This window comes from Electrophorus electricus, chromosome 6 (assembly GCF_041902795.1).
Source record: "Electrophorus electricus isolate QZ-2024a chromosome 6, ASM4190279v1, whole genome shotgun sequence".
Taxonomy (NCBI): Eukaryota; Metazoa; Chordata; class Actinopteri; order Gymnotiformes; family Gymnotidae; genus Electrophorus; species Electrophorus electricus.
The window spans coordinates 7,820,140-7,842,819 of NC_137502.1; the positions used below are offsets into that span (position 1 = coordinate 7,820,140).

The window sequence follows — 22,680 nt, forward strand, 5'->3', positions numbered from 1 at the left end:
ATTTATTATATGTTTTCTTTCTAATTAAACATGATTTCTCCAATTTCAAGTTGTCCAGGTAAACTGTCAATTGCCAACTGGCTTATTTAGCAAAACAACCCTTTGACATGTTCCTTTCTTGCGTCTTAGTTGAATATATGTTTTTAAGTAATGCTAGAATAATTAGTGAAATTTGTATTACCTCATTTCTCTCTATGTCCAAAAGGTGGCACTGTTGAGTTTTCGAAGAAAAATGTTGGCATCATTTATACCATTTTAATAAATCCCCATTGCTGTCACAAGTAGGCTAGTAATAATAATAATAATAATAATTATTATTATTATTATTATTATTTGCTTTTAAACATTTGTTTAGCCCCCAAACTATAAGTTTGATGTTAAATACACTGTTTCCATTACATGAAATACACCTTCCTAGTAGGATCAACGTAGAATATTCCTGAACTATTCCAGATAAGTATCAAAGATGAACCAATGCATAATAGCTTTATTTAACACAATTGTATCCTACATGTAGGGACAGGCTGTTCCTTATTTGCCTCCAGTTAAGTAAACAGAATAGCAGAGAAAGTAATCATTCGCACGCTCGTATCGGCTTGTGCATGGGTAAAACTCTAAGAAACTGGTGTTGAAGTGAACTGTGTTGTAAAGTGAAATAATTGTATTTCCAGTGTAGTGCTACTATTTGGGTAGTAATGAACAATCGCCTGATGTCGTTTTTATCTGTTTAAAACCGTAGTTACTTTTTGCAAGAGAAAAAGGTATTCGTTGTGGTTACGCACGGCTGAATACAAGCACGGAAAGCGAGGGAAACAATACTAAACATTTCAAATGCAGTAGGAAAGAGTTAAGGAATTGCAGTCCAGCTGATAGTCAGCTGATAGCCTCTGACAGATGAGAAAAGTTTTGTTTCTGTACTAATATGTTAATTAGCTTTCCCATTTGAGCGAGCCCATTGGCTAGACCTCCGAGTCAATTTCGCATTTCAAGACTGACGTCAAGGCAGCTATAAAACTCAGCAATGCTTTTAAACTCATCTACTGTGTGTTCCTTTTTAAATACTCCTACGAGCCCGGGCAATTTTATGTCCAAGTCGACGTTTTGCGTCTTTCTTTACCATCTTCTATCCCTCCAGTCTGCATTATGTATTCGTGAAGAGACAGTAAAGTGTTAAATGTTTGAAATACAAAGCCGCCGAAATTCTCATGTAAAGACAGGAAAAAGAAACGTTCGGGACAGCTCCGATGCATCTGCACAGTAGACACTGCAAAGGAGAAGAACTATTCATTTGGAGTTAGGAGCACTTCGACGAAACGCTGAAAAAGACTTTTTTCTTGGTAAGAGTAAAATCTTTTTAAAACATCAAGCTGGCTCACTCTCTTCCAACCCAGACCGGTTTGACAGCTGCTCTTCAACCCCTTTGGAGGACTGTCAACAGCAAGAGGATGGCATCAGAACTGGCAATGAGCAACTCCGACCTGCCCACCAGTCCCCTGGCCATGGAATATGTTAATGACTTCGATCTGATGAAGTTTGAAGTGAAAAAGGAGCCGGTGGAGCCCGATCGCAGCATCAGCCAGTGCAGCCGCCTGATCGCCGGGGGATCCTTGTCTTCCACGCCGATGAGCACGCCTTGCAGCTCGGTTCCCCCTTCTCCAAGCTTCTCGGCGCCCAGTCCGGGCTCCGGTAGCGAACAGAAGGCTCACTTGGAGGATTTTTACTGGATGACCGGTTACCAACAGCAGTTGAACCCGGAGGCTTTGGGTTTCAGCCCTGAAGACGCAGTCGAGGCGCTGATCAACAGCACTCACCAGCTTCAGACATTCGATGGCTATGCTAGAGGGCAGCAGTTTGCCAGTGCGGCCGGGGCTGGAGGCACCATGGCCGGGGAAGAGATGGGATCCGCCGCCGCGGTGGTCTCCGCTGTTATCGCCGCCGCAGCAGCTCAGAACGGAGGTCCGCACCATCACCATCATCACCACCACAACACCGGGCACCATCAACCAGCCGGCGTCCCAGCCAACGGCAACTCTGGGGCTAACCACCAACATTTACACTTGGAGGAGCGGTTCACAGATGAGCAGTTGGTGACCATGTCTGTGCGGGAGCTCAATCGGCAGCTACGGGGGGTCAGCAAGGAAGAAGTGATCCGTCTCAAACAAAAGAGGAGGACCCTCAAAAACAGAGGCTATGCCCAGTCCTGCCGCTTCAAGCGGGTTCAGCAGCGGCATGTCCTGGAAGGGGAGAAGACCCAGCTCATGCAGCAAGTGGATCACCTCAAACAAGAGATCTCCAGGCTGGTCCGGGAGAGGGACGCGTACAAAGAAAAGTACGAGAAGCTCATCAGCAACGGTTTCAGAGAAAACGGATCCAGCAGTGACAACAATCCCTCTTCTCCGGAGTTTTTCATGTGAGTCCCCACATAATAATAAGAAAAAAGAAAATAGTTCGAGCGAGTTTGTCAGTGCCCAGCGTAAAGTTTCTTTTGTGTTTTTTCTTTCTTTTTTTTCTTTTTCGTGGTTTGCTAGACCGAGAGAAAAAGTTCCAAATTCTAAAATGTTTTTGTTTCTCTCCGTTCTACGAAAGCAAGGGTCAGTCTTCGTTTTTGAGATTTTTTGGGGGGGCCTGCGTGTAGACAGACCGAACTTTTCAAGAATAAGTTGTTTATTTTTTGGAGCGTGCTCTGAAAGCTGCCATCTTGGCATTTTATCTCCATGCTTATTTTAAAATGCATACGTGTCAAATGCATTCTTTTGAGTTTTTGTTTTTCATCGATATTTACCTGACTTGCAGTGTTTTTTTTTTTTTTTGTGTTTTTTTTTTATAGGATGCCATTTGTATTTTTCCCCGAAAGTTGACATTTTGTATGTGCGGTATGCATGCACTCAGATGCACACACCACTGATGTTCATCGATCCTTTTGCATCATTTTTTTTTATACAACCAGAATCAATGCTTGCCAAAAACAGCTACACTTTACTTCCAGTAAAAGTTTTTGGCTTTTTTTCCCCTTTTGCCAAAGTCAGAGGACCGCGATCCTGCAGTTACCCCATTATCATCCCATACGTCCTGCTTGTCGTTTTGTGTTTAACAAGACTTTACTTAAGAATCTATAGACATTGCTTTAAAAAAAGAGACTGTATGTTGTTATTGCCTGCATGCTGGACATGTATGGTTTTCTTTCCCTTTTTTTGCTTGAAAAATGAACTTTTTACTCGGATAACTCCAGCATGGCATTCATATTCTTCCTTTATTGCCGAATCACTTTTTTGGAATATATGCAAAAAAGTGAAAGAACATGCTACCACCATCCCCCCGTCCCGTGAAAAGGTTATTACAACAGTATTGACCTGCACGATCACCGGCGCCCATTTCCATTCGGTTCATGCACTGACGCATTCCTGTTGAAAGCTGGCCAACTGGAAGCAATGTTTCAGGGGACAAGGACCTCATCGTTTCTTAAAAAAAAAAAAAAAAAAAAAAAAAAAAAAAAAAACGGAATTCCCTCTCGGGGACTAAAACTGTTAGTTGCTTAAAGCGGATTGTTTGTTCAACTCCAGTCTCATTCTTATGCATTTTGATAACTCTGTAATAAACCACATTTTTTTAGTGTAATCTAGGCTAAGACTAGTTCTATTATCTGTGAGCATGATGGTGGACGCTGTGCTCCAGGTTGATGATGACGAGGAAGGATGTCATTAAAAGATAGGCTTTTTATGTAGGGTTCATGTCCTATGCACTAAATTGTTTCCTGATCGTAGTGTTAAGGTATACTGGCAGGACCCAAAAATATGTATTATACAGCAGGATTGTGATGATGCGAAACTCAAGCTTTTTGCAGCATGTGCTTGCCATGATAAGAGCAGTTTGACAGATGTAGCCCCTCTTATAGCTTACCACTGACTGTATTTCCAAACCAAAGTATTAAAGAAAAAAAAAACTTAGTCAATGTGGGGAAACAGTGCTTTCAAAAATGCACTCTCCCTCAGAGATCTAAACTATTTGGACTGAGTTGCACTAAAATGTAGCCTGTAGCTAATCGTACAGTATATCACACAATGGAATCTATCTAGAACGCTAATTTAAATACATATCTCATGGCATTGCTGGAGAATTTATGAATACAATCTTATTAGTTACATTGTCAAGCAGGACTAGTTTCTTTTGTTGTAAACAAATTCATTATTTACAAGGCAATAATATAATAATCAATAATGTCTGGACATTGTTTTATAGTCAGGGATTGAAACCCTGCTTGTATAAAATGGGGATATACCATTCATCAATAATTTTTTTTAAGTATGTTAATTAAAATTTTCTCATATATATTTTGCTGTGCAAAATTATTTCACTCACTAACCATATGTGATGTTCATATGTGCTTATTTTCATTTCATACAATTATATGATATGCAATAAAAATGCAATTCAGGCTTCATAAAGTCTGTGTTCTCTGGATATTAATTTATAAAATTTATTAACATTATGTGTAGCTAATGAAGCAGCATAGAAAGTTGCAATAACATTTTCAGTCTTTCACTTTTTCATTTGAACGCTCATTTGAATAACTAGATCAGTGACCCAAATGTGTCATTTCTTTCAACAGATTTTTTGCGTAAAGTTCAGATTTATCAGTCAAACCAGTACAACTTAATGCAGAGTTTTATATGTTTGACAAGTAATTTGCCTTTGGTGAGCATCTAATATTTTATCAAAATAAAATAACATGGAAGAACATTATAATAAAAAAAAATATGGGACTTACAGTGTGTTTAAAGGGTGATGTGAGCTTCGCTGAGTTGCTCTGCTCAGCCTATACCTTGGTTCTTTACTTGATCCTAAGGTCCGCAGCGATGCCAGAATATTTGCCAGAAGTTTCCTAAACTCTTTCCTGCATATAAATCAATGACATTCCACCTTCTAGCAGCAAGTTCTCAAGAACACAAAACACTTTTAAGTAGTTTATTATTGAAATTGGTTAGTTTATTACCATCAATGCTGTATGTGGACAAGATGCAATAATGTATACAAGACAACAGTCAGTTGTAGCATTTGATTGTGTATCTAGCAGTGTGTCTGCCAGTTTCATGAATTGTAGTTAGTGCACTTTTTTTTAATTTATTTTTTGCCAGTATTGAAGTGGTGTTATATATACTTTTATTGTAATACAATTCACTTGGGTGCAACAGAATATTTAATTTTTATACTATATCCCTTTTCTGATCTAATTATACTTGAATTTCTCCGGCAACCACAGTGTCAAATAGTAAAGCCGCACACCTGAATCCTATCGTAGGGGTCATCTCTGTTCAGTCCCATATGATATGGATAATCTCCATACAATCCCATAGCTCCAGGCCAAAGATCCATTCAACAGTTTGACAAGGTGTACACTAGTTACACTACACTACATGAGTTGTATGATGTTTCTTAAGTGAAGAAAAATTCAGCTTAAGTACATTCTTTAGTGCATTCTCCTTTCCTTTCTTGTACGCGTGCCAGTCCGAGTGTGTGTGTGTGTATGTGTGTATGTGTGATTAGAGTTGCATACACGCGAGTGTACAGAGCTACATGTGGCAGCTGCTGTGTGGTTTGTCCTTGTTTTCATCTCTAGTGCTGATCATTGTCCTCATACATGCACATGGGGGGCTTTGCAGGTCCATTTCAGTGAAGCAGCAGACCCGCCAGCCCATCAGTTAGAATCAGATCAGTCAGAGCCACTGAACGTACCATCTAGGATACAAATTCATACAGTTGTGCACGCTTATATTCTTTGCAGCCAATAATAATAATAATATAATTATAATACAATTATAATGGTGAATATCTAAAATGCAGCACATTTTGAAACACCTACATACGTTCAGGGTACAATACGACAAAGTCAACAGCTCTGAAGAAGAACCTTTTTCCATTGCTGTTTTATGAAGTAAAGTGCTTCTCTCTTCAGTGCTTTGAAATAATTTTTGCTCCTTGTTCCTTCCATCCAGCATGACTTGCTGGTAGTGGTGGGGATACGGAGAGACTGAGACAATAGCCTGAGAGTTGAAATGATTTTCCTGATGATTAATCGCTCAGAAAGAGGCCCGTTTGTGCAATGCAAAAATGATAAATCATGACTGTGGCTGGCCCCAGCTGGGCCAGGCTCGGAGCGTTCCTGACAAACACCCCACCCCTCCCCATTGATGAAAGCAACTAATCTGTCTGTTGGTTCGCAGGAAGAACTAAACACAGATTTTTCCATATTCTCATCTATGTGTAACTGAATAGTTGACCTGCTTACCTAATTTGGATTGTTTCAGTATGAAGAGTTGTACTGATTCATGTTTAAAGGTTTGTGCTGATATGATGTGGTGTTACACACACGGCAAGTATGACCTTTAGTTTCACAGTTATCAGAGGTTTGTTCCTGAATTGATTATTTAAGGTATCAAATGTTGCTTAAAGTTGGTGTAAGGTGCTCTTGTGATATGTGGTGTTTGAGAACATGTAAGATATGTTAGTGGTGTTTCTGAAACAATCAGGTTGCACAATGACCTTGCCATCCACTTCTATTTGATTTTGAACATTTCTATTAGTCTGATTCAATGTTTTGTGATATTTAAGAATAAAATGAATACATATAAATCTAAACATTTATCGGGGTAAAAGTAGTTATTTTATTTCATTTTAAAGCATTAATTTGTCTGCTTATGTATTTTTTTAAACCAATAGCAACACTCAGAATGCCTTGATATGTATGCAGTAAATGACAATTACTGACCCCACCAGAGAACCCCCAAAACAAGGGGTGTGTGTGTCTGTGTGTGGGCACGTGCATATATGCTTGAATTTGAGCATATTTATGCGACAAGAGTGTTTGGCTGTGTTTGCTTTGCTGTGTGTACATGATGGTTTATGCTTGTTCGTGAGGGTGTGCCTTGTGTATGTGTGCCCAACTATGCATTATTTGTGCCTGTCTCCGAGAATGAATACTTGTGGTTTGTCTAGATGTGTGTGACTGTGTATGTGCATGCATGTGTGTGTGTGATTTGCAGAGGAGGCACGGAGGTCAGTGATGAAGCAGGAGGAGCACTCTCAGAGTCATTACACTGATCCATTCCCTCCAGGGACCCCATGTTCATTTCCTGCACCAATCCTAAAGGCACACACACATATGTGCATGCACACAAACATACACACACACACATGCGTGCGCGGACACACACACGCATGCGCACAGCAGGAGGGCCATCTTATAACTGGCCATTGGTTTTCCAGCCTTGTTTTTGATGGGCCGACAACTGCATTTCATTTGCTACTGATATTAGTCAGATAACTTTGTTTGTATAACATTTGATCCGTCATTTCCATTATTCTTTATTTTCAACAAACAGCACTGACCATTTTTAACATTGCAAATGTATTTATGTGCGAATGTATTTATTTATTTAGAATGTCTCACTTTGTGCTGTGTGATTTTTAAAATGAAAAGGTTTATTTTGTATTGCTGATTCAGTCTAAGGAGGAATGGTACGAAGGAATGGGCTTGTATATTACAGTATTATGTTAGCAGCATGCATTTGTATGGTGTCCTTACTAGCCTAGTGCTCAGCGTCGGCCGTCGCATGCAATAGCAGTCTCACTATGGGGCAGTGACTTCATGTCCCTAATCTGTCCTCTGGCTAAAGAGTCTGTGTTTGCACAGGGCTGTGGAAGAGCCAAGCTACCATTTATAACCTTACACAAACAACAACAGGCCTTTAATGTGCACACAGGCACACGCACGCACACACTCATAGACACATACACATATACACACGCACGCACGGACGCACGCTTGCTCACACACACACACACACACACACACACACACACACACACACACCCACACACACACACAAGGAAAGTAAAGTAAAATTAAATAGAAGTTTATTAAGGGAAAGTTTTTAGCAAAATGAACAATTGTGAAAAATACTGTTACAGGGTTATGAGTAAAAGAACTTCTGGAAAAGATGTGCATACACTGAAACTGTGTGTCATGGCACAGGGGTTTTCCAAAAATGCCTGGACACAATAAAGATGAGTGGTGTGTGGGTGTGTTGGTGCATGTGTGTTTGTGTGTGAAAAAGAGAGCAAACTAGAGAGATGGAGAGAGAGCATGTTCTGCTACTTCCAGCATGTTAAGAATGACAGATGAGGGATCTCATCCTGGATGACTAAACAGGGACAAATAAACCACCGATTCCTTTGGTTTAGCTTTGATTTAAGCTATCGCAAAACATCTTCACTGCATTTACTGCGATTTATATGTTTTAGATTACATTAAAAGTGCTCTCATATGGCAGTTATAAATGAATTAAAAAAAAAAAAAAAAAAAACTTGCTGTTGTGTTTGTGAAAGCACATGCTAAATTAGGTTTATTGTGTTAGAGAGAGGGCGAGAGTTTTCTTGACTGTATTGCTTTCCTCCCTGAGAAGCAGTGTGAATACTACATCCATTAAGATGCGCTTCTTTAATTGTAAACTACTCCCTCCTCACTTTTCTGCCAAGCATTCTATCTGCTGCTTGGCAAAAAATTCAAAGAAGACTTGAAGTAGATATTTAGATCAGATCTCCTCACCTCTCATTAGGGCCATTGTCCTTGAGAGTTGACTGGCTTAGGGTTATGCTGATAATGAGGAGTGCGATATACTCTGGAGTCATTTTATACGGCTCCAAATGTACCCAAAGTGAAGCCAGAGTGACTTGTAGGAATCTAATACCCATCCCCAGGTGCCTTGCACTTGGGAGATTGGGCTAGATCTCTCAAGTCCTGAAAGAGAGCTCTATATTAACAATTCTGTTGTCCTAATGCCAGTTTTTATTTAAATACAATTAAATTAAGTAATTATTAAGTAATTATGTCAGCTAAAATTATATTAAGTGTATATATATATATATATATATATATATATATATATATATATATATATATATATATATAGTAGTCAGATATAGAAACTAGTGAAAGGTTTTCAGAAAAACAGGACACACACACACACACACACACATATATATATATATATATATATATATATATATATATATATATATATATATATATAGTATAATAATAATAATAATTATATATATCACTATATTATCACTATACAATTTAGTATATTTGTCTATGAATAATTATTTTAATACACAGTATCATATTAATATCCTCATAAGAATATATTCTAGATAGTGGTTAAAGATCATGTGTTTGTACAGTTAATTGCCAGATCATAAAATACATGTAGAGCTGCACTGATAAAGGTGTCAAATCAATATTTACATAATTCTCTACTGCCCTGGACCATGTATTGATACTTGAGTCTATGATTATACATGTACCTTCCTTTACATACAAGGACTGATTTATATTTTACTATTCATTATATAATTGTTAGCTGAAAATTGACTAATAAAATAAGTTAAAGGCCTGTGGAAAATCAACACAACTTCTGTCAGTGACTGTGTGTGTGTGTGTGTGTGTTTGTGGACAAAGGAAATGAAAAGGTGAGATTTTGTTTTAATGGAGCATGCAAATACAGTTCCTACAGCAATTTAATCTTCATTCGGCATCTTTCACTCATATGTGCATGCACACACGTCTGGGAGTGTACATCCCATGTTGCCTGTTGTTCTTCAGAGAAATGTAAATGTTGCAGTGTATGCATATTCCTCAACTGAGCATGAATGCATATTGATAAGATTAATAAACTATGAATGACTTCCAGACTGTACATATTTGATTTTATCACCTTTAACAGAAAAGCGGTGCTTAGAACTAAACCCTCAGAGCCTGAAAGGGAAGTAAAACTTGCGGTTTTCATGGGGGCTACATAAATGCAGACTTTGCTGAAGCTTTTCTCAACATACTAGGCAATGTGTTATGATAAGGTGTTAAAAGTCAGTGAGATGTTTAATATGTCTCTTTTTTTGCTGTTTGATCTCTGTGTTCTGCACTAGGTCTTCCAGAAAGTTCCTTCACCTGTGACTGTGAGCTGTGACTCCCCCTGCTCCTGGCCTTGAAGAGTGAGGTACAACTTTCACTCTCTACTTTTTTCCTTCTCTTGCTCTCTCAACATCTCGACTCGGCGTTCCTCTACCGTGAATGACTCAGCTCACAGAGCTGCATTGCCACATAGCACCTAGTAGATAGATCGATAGATAGATAGATAGACACAGACAGACAGACAGATAGATAGATAGATAAAGAAAGAATAAAATGCCACACAATTATTTCTGAACCATAAGGTCACATAGCAGATAACTCTTCACTTGCAGTGGGTTAGGCTCTTTTCTAACGCTACCTAGGAGCCGTTTCATCTTTCATGTTCTGCACCTGGCTAACAGTGGTTGGTGTAAAATCACCTTCCCACAGACTGCCCTCTCAGGGAGTAGGTGATGGATTTTCAAAAGCCCTGGAGTGGCGCACTGAGAATCCATCTTTCTCAGAGTCCCGCGCGGGCTTTTGTGGGGCCTCACCAATGACATCTCACTCTGCGGGCTTGCCAAGACCCATTCATGCCTCTCCAGCCCACCGATGTGAACCTTCTTCTCAGTGAGGGATTGAAGTTGTTAGAGGTAATATTGTTGAAGCATAAGAGGGCTTTTAGTGACCAGAGCCAACCATGATCACGGCAGTCTAACTGAGTGTGATTGATTCTGTATGCTGTGCATGCAGTAAAGTCAAGGCAGAGAGATTTTGCAGTACAATGGATCGAGCCTTGAGACATATATGGAATGGAAACAGTTATTCTTTATATTAAAAGCAGTTAACTGGACAGTAAGTATTTGGAGAGTGATGCTATGTTTATTGTTTTGTCATTGAATTTAAGAGGAAACAATCACTAATCTTAAACTGCCACAGATGCCAGCTTTAATTCAGGGGTAATTACATCTACACTGGGTAAACCATATAGGAATGACTGCCCGTTTTATACATAGTTTCCCTATTTTAGAAGTCTGTAAGCAATTTGACAACTGGCTGGTCAGTTGTTTTTTGGCCAGCTGTGTCACTGCATCATTAGTTCATGCACAAGAGAGCTAGAAAATGGAACACTTAATTCCAGATGTAGGATTTGCATCTGGAATCTGTTGCTGGTGTCTCTAAATATAAGGAACGTGTCAGTCAGTCCCAGTAAAGCAGGCCGGAATGAGCCAGAATTATCCAGTGAAATTGATCAGAGGCATAGTCAAGACATTAGGAGCTCACAACCGACTTGTTTGGTACACTTTCAAAAAGTAAGAATGCCTGGATATATGAATGAGCAGGCCGCAGGATCGGATGGTAGAACCACACCCTGGTGAAAGATGTCAATGAGAAAAATCTGATGAACAGGTCGAAAACCCTGTCCTGGCTGTAGACAGATGTATCGTAGCCTTTTATGAATGGAAGGGTAGAGCAGTGAGGTGTATTTACCACAGATGGCGTCACCACAAGATGCCAATCGCTGGCAGCCCCCATGAACGGAAAGGCTGACTTACAGCTTGCTAAGAAGAAACCTTTAGGGAGCTGAGATTTATGGTCAGCTGATTTGAGAGTAAACCTGTACCAGATGGACTATGTACACTCCCAGCACTAATACATCACCAGTGAATCTGCCATGCACTCCTTGTGTGAAACATGATGCTCGGGCATGTATGACTGCCAGTGGAATTGCTTCACTTTCCTTGATGATGTTAGTTTCAGTGGCAACTTCAAACTGGATTTGTGTCTGTTGATAGACTGTTAATCCTACTGTAGAAGAGTGACCTCGGACTGCACCTCAAAGCGAATTGTCGTTAGTGATCATCAGTGCGTCTCTCTCCTCAACACGGTTATGTAGAAGGGGCTCAGACAGCGGCACCTCTGGTTTTAGAGCATGGTGTTGTTGTCCCCCGTTGTCTCTGTAAGAGAAGCTGAGGATCAGCTGTCATGCTTCTCTGTGATGAGTCAGCTACCGTTTGCATGATTAAGTGGCATAGCCACCGTCATTCTGTCAGTCACAAAGTGGTACTGTGAATTAGCTCGCCTTCCATGGCAACCCAGGTACTAGGGGGCCTAAGCAGATAGTGAAGAGATAGGCAGAAGGTCTGAGTGGGGATGTGTGAGGATGGATGTCTTCCTCACCGTCGTCAATCTGCTGCATTGTCCCCACTCACCCGCACACCTGATCTCTGCCAGTAACAAACGGTGTGTCGCTTATTGCCAGCCAGCAGAAACATTCCGCTTCCAGGCACCATGACAGACGAGCCTCTCCTGGGTTCGTTAAGCCTCCTCGTCTTTGTCTTATGCAAATCTATGCGTATGAGGGCGAGAGGGCAGGCCATGAGCAGTCTCTCCACGTAGGCCGCGTGTCGGCCCGGGTGATGGAGAGGCAGAACCATGGCCTGGCTGTCCTTGCCCCGGAGAGTGTCCGGAGCGCGCCCCCGCCGCGTTCCGTCACTGCCCGGACAGCCAGGCGTGCGGCCCCGACTTCCTACTGTGATTACGGTCATCACTCACCTCCAGTGCCTCTGGCAGCACACTGACTGCTATGTCACATTTATGCAGGCTTGTTTTACCCTCTCAGACTGCAATAGGCGGGTTATTCTTTCAGAGCTCTGTGATGTAACGATCCACACATATAAAGGGTCAAAAGATAAAGACAATATATTTTAGGAGGTGTTGCAGCATTATGCATTTCAGATGCACTCTAGCAATATACAAATGAACCCTGTCTTTTGCATCTGGTGTGTGTTTTGTTTGTGTGTGTGTGTGTGGGTGAGTGGGAGGTGAGAGCTGCCCCAGGGCTACCCTGACTCCTGTCCTGCATGTGGCGGTAACTCAGACACCAGCGGGTGGAGGTGGACAGAAGGGCGTACAAAGTGCTGAGGCAGGGAGAAAACTACAGAAGCCCTAGGACGAGAACGTGAGGAGAGAGGGGTGGTGGATGTTTAGCACACACCACACACACACACACACACACACACACACACACACGCACACGTGTTGTGGCAGCGTCAACCATTGCGACAGAGACGAGAGTGGACTGCGACTGGCGGTTGATATTTTATGTCTTTGTTTGTAAAACTCGCTGATGCAGTTGCAGCTTCAAGTCGTCCTGACAACACAACCGTCCTCACACCATGGCCACTTCTGCATTCTCCATAAAGCAGAAAATAAGAAGGAAGAAAAAGAATAAAGTAGAGGGAAGGCAGCTCTTTTGACCACGACATGGATCCTATTATCTCATGGGTTCTGTAAACCTTTAGCTGTGTTTACAGCCTGAGTCATTGCCTGTGTTACATGAATAGTATGGCTGTCAGCAATGGCTGAAGGCTCTCAAGAAGGCAGGAAGGAGAGCGGCGTCCACTCTGCCCCAGGATAGACCGATCCGGGCAGGCTGTGTGTACCACTCCCTATCATCCCTTCCTCCATCCTCCACCTGCTCTCGTTGAAGGAAACTGGAGATGGAGGCGCACAGCCTATATATAGCGGTGTGGGGTGAAGGCGCTGTGGCTGGGCTATAAGGTTAAAAATATAGCTTTCCTTGTAGAGCCAGGCACGGCTACAGGGTGACTAGTGCATGCATCAGGTTCGGCTTGCTGTCTGCACCCTCCTCTATGCAGGGGCTTCGCTTTCTTCCAGCACTCAGAGCTGCTGCCTGCTTTCAGGGCCTCACGTGTGTCTGTTTGTGCGTAACTGTGTCTATGTATGTATATCTGTTTCCAACAAATAATTACTCTCTCAAATCATTACTGTAACAGTAGTTACATATAATCTTAAAAAACAATTATTTTTGAGGGCTTGTGTTTTATATTCTCTCTGAATAGACATATCCTCAGTGCAGTTAGTTTGTTTTTTGCTCAGTCCAATTTTAAGTCCCTCTTGCTTATTGATTTGATTGATCTATTTTTTTTGGCAATATTTATTTTGTCCTTTCTTCATGAGAATGGTGCTCCATATGGTGTTACATGTGGTTCTCTCTCTGATGTTCTGAAGGTTGGAGGCATTTGAAGTTCTGCGTTAGATGGGCATGTTGTCAGACATTACTGTGTAAGGCATGCGGGCTTCATTGCACTGCGCTAATTATTTTCATGTTGTAGGGATCTCAGCATGTGTCTTCTCCCTAGTTTATAAATATCAGACTCAGCAGAAACAGTAGAGAGGTGTGTGCGTGCATATACATGTTCATGTGTGTTTATATGTGGATATCACTTTATTTGATTGTGCTTACCTGTATATGCATGTATGTATTCTCTGAAGCTGCGTCATATCTCAATTTATCTGTCCATATTGAATCTACATCCCATTGCATTCCATATTTTATGTGGACATCTATGTTTTTGACTTAACGCTAGCAGAAAGTCCATGTAGAGTACTATAACTGCACGAAGACCCCAGCATTCTGCCATCTTCTCGTTTTATGTATCCTGAGGTATCCCTTTAAAAGTTTAAAAAAAAAAAAAAAACACATTCTCTCCTCTCGTGCGGGCTATCACACAGCTGAGGCTGCTGACTAGCAGAATTTAGTGCAGTGTAGTTGTGGAGAGGCTCGATCTCCGGCTCCCTGTGTGCTGCCAGCAGACGGCCTCCACTCCGTGTCTTTGCCACCTCCGCCATTTGCTTGTTAGTATTATTCTGTGTGTCTAATTAAACTTAGTCTGTGCGAAAGGAGCTCCTGTTATGAGTGCCTTAACTGGGGGAGATTAGCAGTGAGAGGGGCTCGGTGCTCTTTAAAGCAGCCTGCTCCTAAAGCACAAAGCACCAAGTCTTTTGTTGGGGTCATTACTGTGCACTTTTGTTATTGCTTCACTGTTCCCCCGCCAAATGCTAAATGCTACATGCTAGGTCATTACTGAGCACTCTTGACAGCTGAATTTCTCTATCTCTCTCTCTCTCTCTCTCTCTCTCTCTCTCTCTCTCTCTCTCTCTCTCTCTCTCTCTCTCTCTCTCTCTCTCTCTCTCTCTCTCTCTCTCTCTCTCTCTCTTTCTTTCTCTCTTTCTCCCTTTTGCATCCTGAAGGGTAACTTGGGCTAAGCCACAATTAGGAAAATGGCAGCAGCTTTCAGCACCTGGTACGTTAGTCGTTCTGTTGCTCCTTTTTAGGTTCGCGCTCGAGCGCCACTCCAGTGCCACAAAAAGAACTGACCTAAGACCAGCTTAGCCACAGCGCTGGAGCAGCTACAACAATCATCACGGTCTGCGTTTCTCAGCAAAGCCATTTCCATCGCTGCACAGGCAGTTTCGAGAATGTTATTGAATCTGGCCCGTGTATTATTAGCCGAACGCTGAGCAGTGGGGCGAGAGGATCCGTTCTGAAGGAGAACGCAGTGCTGGTGGGGCTTAAATGGCACACCTCTGTCCTGCCCCCGCTTCACCTTCAGACACTAAGCTCGTCCTCCTCGTTTGCTTGATGATGGCGGCTGGCAGGGAAGTGCTCTGCTTAAGTTTCGCCTCGGCCATCTGCTCGTATTCATTTCAAACCCTTACACCGAGAGATAAAAGCAATAACTATGAATACCCTTTAGCTTTGGTCATATCAGTGAGTCTTGGATAATGTGGATTAGGTCCCGTTCACAAGAAAGGAAAGAAGCATGAGCTAGTATTTGCAGCTAAAGTCTCAGAGTGAGAAATTACTCCAAAAGTGGCCGGATGTGTTGTGTAACATGTCGATTAGATGAAGCAGCTAATATTTAAGCATACCTTTGAGGTTGCTTAGTACTGGAATTTACTGTGCTGATGACCTTAAGGTGGCCTTAAGTAAGGCTAAAGGTGACATAAGGTGATACTTTTTGGACTCACCTAATGGTCAATCAGAAGCATCCTTTTGAAATATGTATTTGACTCATGCTTGACTCATTTAACCTATTTATACTGAAACATAAGAGCAGCAAAAGTCTATCATTTGGAATTATGAATTAGCATCAAGACTTTCTTCTTTAACGTACTCTATGATTAGAAATGGTGTAACTCATTTTGCACTATTATGTCTGATGTGAACGTAGAGAAGTAGCATTATTGTTGAATACAGCACCATCTGTTGTGTTGGATCAGTGAGCCGGGAGGTGAGCGTAATGCAATCCGTGAAACCAACACACGCGGCCACTGAGAAGAAGGGTTCTGTAACATTACCGTCACCGCTATGAGCCCAGAGCCTTCCGCGCTCAGGCTAAAGCCATAGGATTACCTCAGTGCATCTAATCCAGTAGCACAGGCAGGCTTGGGAAGAGTGGGGAGCCCAGCACAAAGGCCTATCAGTACACATAAAAGGACTACATAGGCCTAAGTGCACCTTATTTACAGACCACACTTAATGCTTCCTGTACAAACATATCTATTTTTAATAACTGCCAACTTAATGGCCCCACACATCATGGTCAATGTCCCTCCTGCCTCACAGTGGTATATGGCTATAATATTTATGCGTCTTCTCTGACGTTTGATTGCGTGTTATTGATCTCTTTTTCACCAGTTTCTGATTTTTTAAAACTTGGAGCATCGCAAATGATGGCAAGCTTATATATTAATTTCATTACAGATAGAATTTTATCACTGGTGCTCATTCAAAAATGTGATTTTAAAGCCGGTGCTAGCTGCATACTCAAAGGCTCCCGCCTGTAAGTTGATAAGGCCCTGCCTGAATTCATTTGGAATCATAACTCTGGCTCACTGTGCATTTCGTGCAAATGCCGCATTTGTGGTAGAGTAAATTAAGTCCTTTTTTAGTAGCTAATATATTTCTGCAAGTGGAGCCATAAATCAATACCCATGTGAATATTGCCTCGCACACTGCAGCGGAATACAGTTGAACGCCTTATCCTCAGGAGAGAGAGGAGACTGCAGCGCAAAAGGTGACACGAGAGAGGGAACATGTCGGAAACGTTGCTCAGTTTGCGAAGCTGTCATTGTGTTTAATCATTGCAGAAACTGCTGAATTTAATTACGGCAACAAAAGTGACAGTACTAGCTCTTAGTTTAACATCACTGCTGTTGATACACACACGCATGCTGAATATAGCTAAAACACACACACACACACACACACACACACACGTTCACCAGTCTTCTAAGCACAGTGAGGGCCCAAGGTCATGTATTTTTTCTGTTCCTCTGTGCATGCGTGTGTGTCTGTGTGTATGCGCATGCGTGTGTGCATCTACTGGTGAGCTTAGGGAGCTAAGCTTGCAGAGCGGTGGCAAAATAATTGCCCTAATCAGAGGTCTTAATCAGCCATTAGTGTCCTGTCCAGCACACACCCTGGAGCAGCAGCTGTTAGTACTGGCTACAGGCGGCGAGACAGTGACCTCCAGGCCCCGTGCGGCAACCCTCCAGCAGCTGGCCTTGCACATGGCATGCTGCTGTCCAGCAGCCGAGAAACCGAGAGACAAGCTCCAGTCCAGAGACTGCTACGGGCCCTAGCACAGCCACAGAGACAAGCCCCAGTCCAGAGACTGCTACGGGCCCTAACACAGCTAGAGAGACACGCCCCAGTCCAGAGACTGCTACGGGCCCTAGCACAGCCACAGAGACAAGCCCCAGTCCAGAGACTGCTACGGGCCCTAGCACAGCCACAGAGACAAGCCCCAGTCCAGAGACTGCTACGGGCCCTAGCACAGCCACAGAGACAAGCCCCAGTCCAGAGACTGCTACGGGCCCTAGCACAGCCACAGAGACAAGCCCCAGTCCAGAGACTGCTACGGGCCCTAGCACAGCCACAGAGACAAGCCCCAGTCCAGAGACTGCTACGGGCCCTAGCACAGCCACAGAGACAAGCCCCAGTCCAGAGACTGCTACGGGCCCTAGCACAGCCACAGAGACAAGCCCCAGTCCAGAGACTGCTACGGGCCCTAGCACAGCCACAGAGACAAGCCCCAGTCCAGAGACTGCCACAGGCCCTAGCATGAGGCACCAAGACCTGCTTGACTGTCTGGCGGTAGCTGGCGGTGAAGGCTGTGGGATCTGCGTGGATTATGTGGCAGTGGATGAGTCTCTGTTTCTGGGGCTGTGTGTGGCGCCCACAGCTCATGGCCGGCGGATGTCTTCCTCATTGCAGTGAAGAGGGGAGGACTGTATTCAAGGCAGCAGCAGGGGACTTGGAGTCTGTGTGTCTGCTTCATGTGTTTTCCACTCCAGACATAACTGCTGTGTTTACAAGGCTCCGAGGCTCTCACTGTTAAATCATTGGAGTAAAGAGGGGGGGGGGGGGATAAATTGCTCTCTCTCTCTCTCTCTCTCTCTCTCTCTCTCTCTCTCTCTCTCTATTTCATAGTTCTGGTTAACCAGCTAAAAGAATGCTTTCACTCCATGTTTAATTACAGGCTGTGTGTGCTGTCACCCTGCAAAAGGCCGTTACTCTAGGGATTCAGTTATGTAGAGTTAAAAAAAGTTTCAGTCCGTCCCTGTGATGAGCTTTGCCGAGTTTAAATATGAACAGAAAGGCTGTGAGCACAGGGCCCTGGAAGAATAGCTCCTCATGCAGCTTTTTGCTGGTACATGCTGTATGTTGTCCAGTTGCGGTTTGGACCGTGGGCCCCTCAGTCGTGCAGAATGTATATTCTGAAGTGCTGTTTGTTCCGCCACGCATGCTGCCTGTTCTGTCAGGGTCGAGACCTCCGGGCTGGGCTGGGAGAAAAAACAGAGCCTGTCAGAGGAGAAGTACTGCCTCCTGAAGCAGAGACGCCTGCAGCGGCCTCCAAGCCTGCGAGCAGGAGTACACTTGCACCCGGCCCTGCACACGCTCGTGTTCATGCATGCAGCCACCTAGTGTGCCAGCATGTATGCATTGCGAAATATAACACGCACATTGAGAAAGGCCATTTCTTGTCACATTGGGCAATTGCCTGTGTGTTTCAGCAGCATGTTTAGGGGCATACACTCAGGCTTGTCTTGCACACTTGGACTTATCTCTGTCTCTATCCCCTGATCCGGGAGGCTCTGGTTCAGATGCATGTAATAGCTATGCTGGTATAAGGCTTTCATCCAGAGATCTCACCCAGGGTTATGGCATTCAGCCCTAATTATGCATAACCACTGTAGGGTCCATATATTGCACGTAAAGAATGCCAACATCTTCAAGTGAGTAATGGCAGGAGGAATGTCTGCAGAGTGTAAATGGTTCACATAAAAACTACAACTTTAAAAAAGATAAAGAAGAAAAGGAAATTGTGAATCACAAATTGCACAAATTTTGAACACTAAAAAAAAATCAGGAATACTATTGAACATACAATTGAGTTTATGCTCAAATCTTCCATTATATTCATGCAAATTATATACTAATTTCTTTTTTATATTTTGTAATTCACATAAGGTTCCTGTGTCTGTACCCTCTTGCATGGTGATGAGCTGATCTGAACAAAATTGTCCAGGCACAGGAGGTGTTCAATATCCAGCTGCTAAATATGCGCATGATGTTCTAGAGTAGCAGGTCTTCACCTTGAGTAAAATCCTTCTGTGGTGGGTGCGCTCCGTCACTTGCATAAGCGCGTACTTAATGAGTCACACAGCCTTACCTCCGTGTGCACACTGTGCCAACGTGGTGCGTGTATGTGTGTTTAACGGGGGCAAGGGTGGGGGCAGCTCACCATTTATGAGCTCCATAAAGATGTTGCCACTGTTCACCACTCCACTTCCTAGCTGGGTGCTGTAGGCGTTCATTTACAGATGCCTGTGACTCTCAGAAGCACATGTGCTCCTTCCCCATGTGTGTTGGTCTCGACAGCCGTGACGCACTACCAGGTGTCACTCAGTACTGTCCATACCAGGGCAAATGGATGTCTGATGTGTAGTCAGTGTTAAGGGAACATTTCCTTTCTCATTTTGTGCGACTACCTTGAAGATTATGAAATATTACAGGCAGATGTCAAGCCAGTCACAAGCAGTTTGGCATTAGGGAAGCCCATGCAGTGCATCAGTGTAATTGAAAAGCACGTTTTTACAGGTCGTGGTTTAAGATGAACTCTGACATGCTGCTGTAGAACAGGGATAGTTTACACAGCCTTTTCAAACAACACCCTTGTGTGTATGTGTGTGTGTGTGTGTGTGTGTGTGTGTATGTGCGTGCATGCGTGTGTGTGTGTGCATGCAAGTATGCAAGTATGTGTGTGTATGTATGTGTGTGTGTGTATTTGTGTGTGTGTGTGCACGCACGCACACGTGTGTGTGTGTGTGTGTGTGTGTGTGTGTGTGTGTGTGTGTATAGCTCATTATTAGTACCATTCTCCAGGCCAGTGCTCTCCTGAGACACATTGCTGCCACAGTGGATAACGCTGTCACCCCCTTAGTCAAGCTACCATTAAACTCTCCCAAAGACAAAAGACAACTGTCCCAATCTGACGTCTCTCCCCTGCATTCATGCCCTTTGCACTGCACTGGAGCGCTCAAAAGCATCCCCACTGAATCAACTGTGTAAGGTCCTCACATGCCATAAATGCTTCCAGATCCCTCCTATACCCAGCTGAGTAGCTGCACAGAGCAGCAGCATAGACGGGGGAGTGTGGACAGACTGTCGGAGCCACCATGCTTTTAGGTAGGGGAGACTCATAATGACAGAGAGAAGGAGGGAAGTGGAATAGACAGTCATATAGTAAAAAGCAGAAAAATAAAGATTGTTTAAACTTCTCACATAAATTCGACTGATTTGTGTTGTTGTTAAAAAGACGATTCAAACACCAAGTTGGGGAGTACAGGCAGTATACACTTTGTACTTTACAACACACAATATACACTGTTGCATGTAACAATGTCTAACAATAGTGGTTCACAGAACGCTACTGCGTGTGTGTTTGTGTGTGTGTGTGTGTGTGTGTGTGTGTGTGTGTGTGTGTGTGTGTGTGTGTGTGTGTGTGTGTGTGCACGTGTGTATTTGTCTGTGCCAGCTTGTCTGTGTGCTTCTGAAGAATCACTGCTTTTATGATCAGGTTCACAGAGGTCTGTAGAGGTCGAAACGTCAATGTGTCTAATGAGTAGTTTGATGGACAGAAAAGAAAGTGATTTCTGTTTCAAAAATAGTATCCTTTCCCCTTTTCTCAGACATGCATATGCGTACGCATAGACTCTTAGATTAAGTCAAAAATGGGAGAGACGGAGAGAGCACCGCTGCCTTCTCAAGCAATTAGAATAATTTCAAATTAATATGAAGTGAGTCTCGGCATGCTTATCTGCATACCGCGAAGCCTTCTCTCATTAATCAAAATGCTGGTGAGGCTTCTCTTTCTGAATATTGAAGATGTAACCACTGAACTATTTTTCCCCCTTATTTCATGAACCCGTTTTAGATACTTTTAAGAAGCAAAGCACTTTGGATTAAGTAGCAAGTGAGTCTTTTGTTTTTTAGGACTATAGCACAAAAACAAAAAACAGACAGAAAGAAAGGCAGGCAGACGTATCAAAGTAATCTGTATGACATCAGAGCATGCAGGGTGCCACACAGCCTCCGTCTCTATGGTCCCTCTGTGGATTCGGCATCAGTGCGAATCTTGCCCAGGACTTTGGAGTGGTCGACGTGTGTGAAACTGCTGATGGCTGGGGCTGAATCTATGGCTTGTATACGGAAGCCTCCAAAAGAGGCTGACACAGTGGCGCTAGTTCGACGTGTGTGTGTGTGTGTGTGTGTGTGTGTGTGTGTGTGTGTTGTCAACTCTTTCCTTGCGCAAGTCCTCACTGCTCACTGCACTGCCCATTGTTTCACACTAACCATTCGGCACAGCCAGTAGGCATGTGCAGCTGCCGTGTCAAACCGTGTGCCCAGTGTACTTACTCTCCATGCCATTAACTCCAAGAAGGTTAACTGACTTAAACACATATTCCTTTAACTGGAAAAAAAAAAATCTTCTTTTTTTCTGTCTTTATTGTGACAGCAATTGTAACAAAGCCCCAAGCTCTGTTTTGCAAAAATTCCTTAATTATCTCAGTAAAACTGGTTTGACTGACGAACAGCCTTAAAAACACCATCTGTGCAAGTTCAGGAAATGTGTGTGTGTGTGTGCGTGAGTGTGAGTGTGTGTGTGTGTGTGTGCGTGTGCGTGTGTTTGTGTGTGTATGTGTGTGTCAGAGACATAAACAGGGCACAGTGCCCTTCAGCAGTTTGTATTACTGTGCCTATATACATACACATAACTGAAAAAAGGCCACATACATATACGCATATACATATATACAGCATGCGTGTTCCTCCGACACTAAGTATATGAGGCTCCTCAGCACACAGCCAGCCCATCTGCCGTGGCCCTGCGCCGCGTGAGGGGGGCAACGTGATCGTGATTGAGCGTGCGTCTATGGAAGCGCACGTTTCCTTGTGCTGCCGTGTACACACAGTATGGGCATTCTGTAAATAGCCAGGTCTGAAAGTCTCTCCGCTGTGCGTGAGTCTATTTTCGCCCTCACACAGGAAATCAGGCCACAAGCCCATTTCCCCAGCCTATACCGAAAACATGAGCCCAGATCACTCGAATGCAAACATCCAAATATACCATAGAACGGAGCTGCTCCACATCCACCTCCACCCAGGCAGGCGGATATGAGCATCAGTAACAGCCAGACAACATACATCAAGGTCACTTTGCAATCGATTCAAAAGAAGGGAACGGCCGCAATGAAAAACCCTCCTAAATTTCACTTTTTCTGTAGAGCTTTTATAGTGTGTAATATCGTGCGCAGAGGCTGAATGGGCCGTAGCCATGTGCGATATGGTGTGCAGC

The 22,680-nt window shown here is 43.2% G+C and overlaps 1 protein-coding gene across 4 annotated transcripts in view; it reads left to right on the forward strand.

Moving 5' to 3' along the window:
• The first annotated feature begins 509 nt into the window (after positions 1-509).
• Positions 510-22,680, forward strand: part of mafa (MAF bZIP transcription factor a) — an 81,824-nt gene continuing 59,653 nt past the window's right edge. For 2 of the 4 annotated variants that reach the window (XR_014124041.1, XM_081715410.1), the window contains exons 1-2: positions 511-2,410; positions 9,982-10,052. Coding sequence is in view for 3 of the 4 variants with exons in the window: in XM_081715410.1 (XP_081571536.1) it covers positions 1,446-2,410; positions 9,982-10,009 (993 nt within the window). In the remaining variant the exon portion in view is untranslated. Of the gene's footprint in view, positions 2,411-2,827; positions 4,443-9,981; positions 10,053-22,680 lie in introns of those variants that run through there. The other 2 variants (XM_081715411.1, XM_081715409.1) reach the window with 2 other exon arrangements.